At 39.7% G+C, this 9357-nt stretch overlaps 1 protein-coding gene across 1 annotated transcript in view; it reads right to left on the minus strand.

Moving 5' to 3' along the window:
• The window catches only part of MAPK10 (mitogen-activated protein kinase 10), a 189198-nt gene extending 183646 nt beyond the window's left edge, over positions 1-5552 (minus strand). Inside the window, exon 1 of the mRNA XM_052641892.1 lies at positions 5487-5552. Coding sequence (XP_052497852.1) covers positions 5487-5552 — 66 coding nt within the window. The remainder of the gene's footprint in view (positions 1-5486) is intronic.
• Positions 5553-9357: the final 3805 nt, after the last annotated feature.

A 9357-nucleotide genomic window follows, 5' to 3' on the forward strand; every position in this document is an offset into this window, starting at 1 on the left:
AATAAACATCATCACATTAAAATTCTACATGGAAAGTAAATTAAGCACTCTGAGTCACACCTAGAAATATCCTGCTTGCTATGATATTTTTAGGGTTTAAGTTATAGAATACACATGTATATTTTCTAGGTATTAAAAGTTCACAGTAAGCAAAAAAAAAAAATCAGAGCCATTAAAAAAGTTCATGCTTCATTTCTTCTCTTTATTCCTTTGCTTTAAACTCTTTAAGAACTCTTCCTAGAAATAGACATTCTGAATCTGTACGCAAATTTGGGGAGATGATTTAAAAATAACTTCAACCTACACAGAAACTTTTTGGATTAAAAATAATGGCTGAAGTTTTAAGATTTTTTTGATAATTTCTTAAATTCAGATTAATCTCAAAATATGTAAAAAAATAAACTTTTTTTGTTTGTTTTTGGTTTGGTTCTTAAGGGCTAATGCCCATGATAAATGACTAGGATCATGGACACTAAGGAAATGGCTTACAATCATAAAGCTTGCAAATGGTCCAGATATTCTAACCAGAAATTCAGGCCTGCTCGTTTTCCACCAGGGCACTATCACAGCTGCAATTGACTGCATTAACCAAACATGTATCAGTCATTCATTCATTATGCAAATATTTGGTGAGAGCCCACCCTCTGCCAGATATTATTGTTAGCACTACAACACAGCTGTGTGCAGAAGAGACAAAATCCCAACTATGTGCTATAATTATTCAACAACTGGCTGGGGTTGGGGGAGGGAAGAGGACTCATCTGTACCAATTGTTTATTTACATAATGTACATATTCCTATCATGACACATCTACCAACCCAACATCACTGAACTTAGAGCAGGGAAGAGGTGTGCACGCTCAATGCTTGTGAGCCTTGTCAGCCTGTGGCAGCTCACAGCACATCACTGAAAAACTTCCACGCCCAAGCGAAAAATGTATTCCAGCAGAGAGAAACAACATGCAAGTCACATATATCAAAAGCTGTCATGGAGGGGACAAAATAGAAGACAAAGAAGTTGGGTAGGAAGTGTGAGATAGGCAGTGTGGAGTAGGAAGGGGTAATTTTAGATAGATAAGCAGGAAAGACTCCTTTAAAAATGAATATTTGAGCCAACTTCTGAAGATAGTGAATGAGTGAGCCAAGTGGATAATAAAGGAAGAGCATTTTAAGGAAGCGTGTCTAGGTGGCAATACCCAAGGCAAATGGGCTAGGTATTTATTTTAAGAATTTTTACCATTAGTGAGGTGGGAAGACATCTCACTGACCAAATGGTTTTTCTGTTTTGTTTGTTTTGTTTGTAACCAAGGAGTGACGTGATCTCACTTATATTTTTCAAATATATCTCTTGATGAAGTTTTGAGAGTAAACCCCTTAAGCTCCTGCAATAACCCAGGCTTGGATCAGAATCAGTTCAGTTCAGTTCAGTCGCTCAGTAGTGTTTGACTCTTTGCGACCCCATGAACCACAGCACTCCAGGTCCCCCTGTCCGTCACCAACTCCCGGAGTTTACCCAAATTCCTGTCCATTGAGTTGGTGATGCCATCCCACCATCTCATCCTCTGTCATCCCCTTCTCCTGCCCTCAATCTTTCCCAGCATCAGGGTCTTTTCAAATGAGTCAGCTCTTCGCATCAGGTGGCCAAAGTATCGGAGTTTCAGCTTCAACATCAGTCCTTCCAATGAACACCCAGGACTGATTTCCTTTAGAATGGACTGGTTGGATCTCCTTGCAGTCCAAGGGACTCTCAAGAGTCTTCTCCACAGTTCAACCACCACAGTTCAAAAGCATCAATTCTTTGGTGCTCAGCTTTCTTTATAGTCCAACTCTCACACCCATACATAACTACTGGAAAAACCATAGCCTTGACTAGACAGACCCTTGTTGGCAAAGTAATGTCTCTGCTTTTTAATATGCTGTCTAGGTTGGTCATAACTTTCCTTCCAAGGAGTGTCTTTTAATTTCATGGCTGCAGTTACCATCTGCAGTGATTTTGGAGCCCCCCAAAATAAAGTCAGCCACTGGTTTCACTGTTTCCCCATCTATTCACCACGAAGTTATGGGACCAGATGTCATGATCTTCGTTTTCTGAATGTTGAGCTTTAAGCCAACTTTTTCACTCTCCTCTTTCACTTTCATCAAGAGGCTCTTTAGTTCTCACTTTCTCTGCCATAAGGGCAGTGTCATCTGCATATCTGAGGTTATTGATATTTCTCCCGGCAATCTTGATTCCAGCTTGTGCTTCTTCCAGCCTAGTGTTTCTCATGATATACTCTGCACAGAAGTTAAATAAGCAGGGTGACAATATACAGCCTTGACGTACTCCTTTTCCTATTTGGAACCAGTCTGTTGTTTTATGTCCAGTTCTGACTGTTGCTTCCTGACCTGCATATAGGTTTCTCAAGAGGCAGGTCAGGTGGTCTGGTATTCCCATCTCTTTCAGAATTTTCCACAGTTTATTGTGATCCACACAGTCAAAGGCTTTGGCACAGTCAATAAAGCAGAAATCAATGTTTTTCTGGAACTCTCTTTTTCGATGATCCAGCGGATGTTGGCAATTTGATCTCTGGTTCCTCTGCCTTTTCTAAAACCAGCTTGAACATCTGGAAGTTCATGGTTCATGTATTGCTGAAGCCTGGCTTGGAGAATTTTGAGCATTACTTTACTAGTGTGTGAGATGAGTGCAATTGTGCAGTCATTTGAGCATTCTTTGGCATTGCCTTTCTTTGGGATTGCCTTTCTTTGGGATTGGAATGAAAACTGACTTTTTCCGGTCCTATGGCCACTGCTGAGTTTTCCAAATTTGCTGACATATTGAGTGCAGCACTTTCACAGCATCATCTTTTAGTATTTGAAATCGCTCAACTGGAGTTCCATCACCTCCACTAGCTTTGTTCACAGTAATGCTTCCTAAGGCCCACTTGACTTTGCATTCCATGATGTCTGGCCCTAGGTGAGTGATCACACCATTGTGATTATCTGGGTCGTGAAGATCTTTTTTGTACAGTTCTTCTTTGTATTCTTGCCACCTCTTCTTAATATCTTCTGCTTCTGTTAGGTCCCTACCATTTCTGTCCTTTATTGGGCCCATCTTTGCATGAAATGTTCCCTTGGTATCTCTAATTTTCTTGAAGGGATCTCTAGTCTTACCATCAGAATGGATCAAAGTGGTAATGGAGAAATTGGTAAGATTCTAGATATACTTTTAAAGGGGAGCCAACAGAATTTACTGACAGATTGGATGCAAAGTGTTGTCCAAAAGCTTATTCTGAAGATTTTGCTCTAAGCAACTGGAAAGAGGAGTTTAGCATTTACTGAATTAGAGCAGAGCAGTTTTGAAGGAAAGATCAAGGATTTGGTTTGGTATATGTGTCATTTTCTACACCTATTAGACATCTGAGCTGAGATGTAGAACAAGCAATTGGGTATATGAGCCAAGTTTCAGGGAAAGCTTTTGCTAGAGGTATAACTGGGGAGTATTCATGGTATTGATAATATTTAAAACACTAGGATTCAAATGACAGCCCCACAAGAGAGAGCATGAATTTAGTGAAGATTTAGTTAACTACTTAACAAAAACATATTCTCAGTGCTCTGCAAGTATGAACTTGCTTGATTCTTATAAACCTATTACCTCTTCCCTTTTTATTAACCAAAGCACAGTAAGGTTAACTAACTTGCCCAAACTCAGAAGTGAATGGCTAAGTAAGTGGCAGATTTAGAATTTCTAGCCCAAGCTGCTCAGATTCAGAGATGTTTTTTTTCAATTTTAATTAAAGGAGGATAATTACTTTACAATATTGTGGTGGTTTTTGCCATACATCGACGTGAATCAGTCATGGGTGCACAGGTGTCCCCCATCCTGAACCCCTCTCCCACCCCATCCCCCTGGGTTGTCCCAGAGCACCAGCTCTGAGTGCTCTTCTTCATGCATGGAACTTGCACTGGTCATCTATTTTACATATGGTAATATACATGTTTCAATGCTATGCTCTCAAATCATCCCACCCTCATCTTCTCCCACGTATTCCAAAAGTCTGTTCTTTACATCTGTGTCTCTTTTGCTGCCTTGCATATAGGATCGTCATTACTGTCTCTCTAAATTCCATATATATATATGTTAATACACTGTATTGGTTTTTCTCTTTCTGACCTACTTCACTCCAGATCCAGAGTTCTTATTAGAGAAATCATCTGAAAGCCTGGAAATGTTTGGCACTACAACAATTTAGAGGCCAGGAAGATAAAATAGATCAGTAAATCCTACTCATAGAACATAATGCATTTTATTTTTCTGTAGAAATTCTAACTACGCTCAGCGTAGAGAGTAGATTTACCAGTGTTTTGCTTCCTTTGTACTTTTCTATATTTTCTATAATAAGCATGTTACTTCTAGAATTAGAAAATATTGTATTAAAATAATATTATTTTGAGTTATTTTTTAAACTGCCTTCCAAGGGACATATGTCATTCTGTGTATACAACCCATCTCAATGAGAAAATACAGCAAAAATCATTACAGAAAAAATGGAAGTGCTCTCTGCTTGGAGTATGATTAGAGCTACTATAAAATTTACCAGCCACATAACAATTCCTAGTGTAAAACTGAGCTCTATTAATGATACAATGACCACAGTCTTAAGTCAGAATGACCTAAACATACTTAGAGTAGGTACCAGTGCCTCAGGTAGACTTTTTCTTAAGAATATCATTTGTATGAATACAAGAGTGCAGACCTTCTATTGTCCGTGTATACTACCTTGTCACTAGTAGGTTAGAGATATCTTTATTTGTCGTTATTGCTGCTAGTCTTATTTTCTCCCAACTACTGGCTAGAACAGGGCATTGAAAAACAGACTAAGGGCTATGTGTGTGTGCTCAGTTGTGTCTGACTCTTTGCGGCCTCATGGACTGTAGCCCATGAGACTCTCTTCCATGGAATTTTCCCAGCAAGAATACTGGAGTGGGTTGCCATTCCCTTCTCCAGGGGATCTTCCCAATCAGGAACCACAACCCTGTCTCTTGTGTCGTCTGCATTGGCAGGTGGATTCTTTACCACTAGCGCCACCAGGGAAGCCCAAACTAAGCACTAACTACATACTGTTATATTTGAGTACTGGAGACACTCTACTTGGGGCTCATCAGTCATTGGATGAAAAATAACATCATTTATTTCAGCTATTTTGATTATTTAAACCACATTTTAAGGATTTGAAAAAGACATATTAATGGTGTTAAATATAGTAAGAAATCACTTTATACAGAGATTAAGTACAATATTTACAATCATTAAAAAGAATTCTCTTCATTCCTATTCGAGGATAAATGAACTAGCGGAAAAAAATCTAGGCATCCAATTCTACTCCGTAGGCTACTTTTAATTCTACATAAACACTAACTTTAGTGTGAAATGTGCAAGATGAAATGGCAAAATGGAAATACAAGGGAATATACTGTACCTTGTTTTACCTGTAAGGAACACACACCTGACAAAAGGCAATTTTCACATCCAAGGTTGGTTCACAGCAGTAGTACAATAAATGGAGGCTCATAAATACCTACAGAAAAAAAGGGGGGCATGAATTGCTAACTCACCTAATCATTTGTTATTTAACAGTTATAAAATTTAGCATAATTTGAATTATACACAAGGTGTCATGCACAACATATATTTGGCATAATCCTTTTCAGACCAGTGCTAGGTACTTTTCACAAATTGCAAATATTAAATGAAATAAGGTAAAAAAGGGCTTATCATCTATACTGATGGATATCATCACAATCATAAAGACTAGATATAAGAAATTGAATATACCTAATATGTTAAATCACAATAAACTGTGGAAAATTCTGAAAGAGATGGGAATACCAGACCACCTAACCTGCCTCTTCAGAAATCTGTATGCAGGTCAGGAAGCAACAGTTAGAACTGGACATGGAACAACAGACTGGTTCCAAATAGGAAAAGGAGTATGTCAAGGCTGTATATTGTCACCCTGCTTGTTTAACTTATATGCAGAGTACATCATGAGAAACGCTGGACTGGAAGAAACACAAGCTGGAATCAAGATTGCCGGGAGAAATATCAATAACCTCAGATATGCAGATGACACCACCCTTATGGCAGAAAGTGAAGAGGAGCTAAAAAGCCTCTTGATGAAAGTGAAAGAGGAGAGCAAAAAAGTTGGCTTAAAGCTCAACATTCAGAAACTGAAGATCATGGCATCTGGTCCCATCACTTCATGGCAAATAGATGGAGAAACAGTGGAAACAGTGTCAAACTTTATTTTGGGGGGCTCCAAAATCACTGCAGATGGTGACTGCAGCCATGAAATTAAAAGACGCTTCCTCCTTGGAAGAAAAGTTATGACCAACCTAGATAGTATATTCAAAAGCAAAGACGTTACTTTGCCAACTAAGGTCCGTCTAGTCAAGGCTATGGTTTTTCCTGTGGTCATGTATGGATGTGAGAGTTGGACTGTGAAGAAGGCTGAGCGCCGAAGAATTGATGCTTTTGAACTGTGGTGTCGGAGAAGACTCTTGAGAGTCCCTTGGACTGCAAGGAGATCCAACCAGTCCATTTTGAAGGACATCAACCCTGGGATTTCTTTGGAAGGCACGATGCTAAAGCTGAAACTCCAGTACTTGGCCACCTCATGCGAAGAGTTGACTCATTGGAAAAGACTCTGATGCTGGGAGGGATTGGGGGCAGGAAGAGAAGGTGATGACTGAGGATGAGATGGCTGGATGGCATCACGGACTCGATGGACGTGAGTCTGAGTGAACTCCGGGAGATGGTGATCAACAGGGAGGCCTGGTGTGCTGCAATTCATAGGGTCGCAAAGAGTCGGACACAACTGAGCGACTGAAGTGAACTGAACTGAATATGTTAAAGTTAACTACATCCTATCACAGAGCACTTTCAGTTCTGGACTTTCCTGGTGGCTCAGATGGTAAAGAATCTGCCTGCAATCCAGGAGACCCAGGTTAGAACCTTAGGTCAGGAAGATTCCCCTGGAGAAATGAATGGCTACCTGCTCCAGTGTGCTTGCCTGGAGAATCCCATGGACAGAGGAGCCTGGTAGGTTATAGTCCATGGGGTCAAAGTTAAGCACATCTTATCACAGAGCACTTGCAGTTCTAGGCTTCTAATTCTTAAAAATATCAAATATATGCTCAAGAAAATATATATAAGAATATTTATTGTAGAATTAAGGGCTTCTCCAATGGTTCAGCAGTAGAGAATCTGCCTGCAATGCAGAAGAGGCAGGAGACCCTGGTTCAGTTTCTGGGTCCGGAAGATCCCCTGGAGAAGGAAAAGACAACCCACTCCAGTTTTTTTACCTAGATAATCCCGTGGACAGAACCTGGTGGGCGATAGTCCATACAGTCGCAAAGAGTCAGACGGGACTGAAGCAACTGAGCATACACTCAAATAAAATTTAATTTATAATAAAACTACAGACAGGACTTGGAGTAATTGAATCAGAGCTTAGGGTATCACCATAGATAAATATTTCAAACTTGATGCTGAATGGGGAAAAAGTATCTTTCAAAAAAGTATCAATATCATTATTAGTGTAAAATTTTGAAGTATATAAAATAATATAAATTGCTTTGTTATCTAACCATATAACCATAGAGTAAAAAAGATACTATATTAACATGTGTTTAATCGTGGTGGTAAGAAAAGATTTCAAGTGTATTATTTTCTGTATGTTTCTTAAAACTCCTAAAGTTTTAAGGAGAGGATAATAATCTAATGGTGGAAGTGCCAAATTAGGTGTTGATTATTTGGAAATGATGAGGCAGCATCACAAAAATCCAACTGAAATCTTATTCAGTTCAATTAAACACACTTTATTGAATATTTATTATGCAAATGATACAATTCTGTGATTAAACAATTTTAAAACCACTATTGACAAAGACATCTGTTTCAGGCAATATGAATGGCTAGATATCCTGAAAACCACTTTCAGTGCAAAATTGTTAAAAAGGTTAGATGAAAGAGACAAAATATTTTTTTTAAATGCATAGCTGAGCTGCTCGAGAAAAAAAGGTAAGAAGAATTCTGCGAGACTGAAAACAAAGTGAAAGGATCCACGCAGAGAAGTAAATGAGCTGAACCTGTCACTTGTGCTCAGACCATCTGCTGATGTCTGAAGATCAGAACCTTAGCTTTTAGAGGGCAGCAGGCAAGAAGCCAAAGCTTGGAGCTGATCTGTGACGGGTAGTCATACCGGAAACACCTGCATAACATTTACTACAAGAAGTTTCAAACAAAACTCTGAAACAAGCAAAATAATTCCAGAAGTTCAGAATTGCAAATACACACACACACACACACACACACACACACACACACACACACACACACAGATTTATCTTTTACATTGGAATGTGTGTAGATTTTTTTAAATACAAAGAAGAATGGAAGGAGTAGAATACATAAGACATTTCTGAAGAACAAGGTGGATATTTTAGGGGGTTGGGAGAGAATTGCTCTACCAGACAATAAGATTTAATATAAAGCTGTAGTATATAATCTGGAGAAGGAAATGGCAACCCACTCCAGTACTCTTGCCTGGAAAATCTCATGGACGGAGGAGCATTGTAGGCTATAGTCCATGGGGTTGCAAAGAGTTGGACATGACTGAGAGACTTCACTTCACTTGTAGTTTGTAAAGCTATATGGTGTTGATGCTGAGACAGTTGCTCATTCATGTCTGACTCTTTGTGGCTCCATGGACTGTAGCCCACCAGGCTCCTCTGTCCATGGGATTCTCCAGGCAAGAATACCAGAGTGGGTAGCCATTCTCTTCTCCGGGGGATTTACCCGACCCAGAGATCCAACTGGGGCCTCCTGCATTGCAGGCAGATTCTTTAACATCTGAGCCACCAGGGAAAGAAAGTGAAAGTGGAAGTGAAAGTCTCAGTCTTGTCTGACTCTTTGCAATCCCATGGACTATACAGTCCATGGCATTCTTCAGGCCAGATTACTGGAGTGGGTAGTTGTTCCCTTCTCCAGGCGATCTTCCCAACCCAGGAATGGAGCAGGGGTCGCCTATATTGTGGGCAGATTCTTTGTCAGCTGAGCCAACCAGGGAAGCCCAAGAATAGTGGAGTGGGTAAGCTTAACCCTTCTCCAGAGGATCTTCCCAACCCAGAATCAAACTGGGGTCTCCTGCATTGCAGGCAGATTCTTTACCAGCTGAGCTATCAGAGAAGCCTGATTAATAGATCAGAGAGCCCAGAAACAGATGCTTACATACATGGAATCAAAAGGATAATGTTATGTTAATGTAGATGTTTCAACCTGATCATATTAAACATACATGGGGAAAGATGAAACTG

Source organism: Budorcas taxicolor, chromosome 6, assembly GCF_023091745.1.
Source record: "Budorcas taxicolor isolate Tak-1 chromosome 6, Takin1.1, whole genome shotgun sequence".
In the NCBI taxonomy this organism is placed as follows: domain Eukaryota; kingdom Metazoa; phylum Chordata; class Mammalia; order Artiodactyla; family Bovidae; genus Budorcas; species Budorcas taxicolor.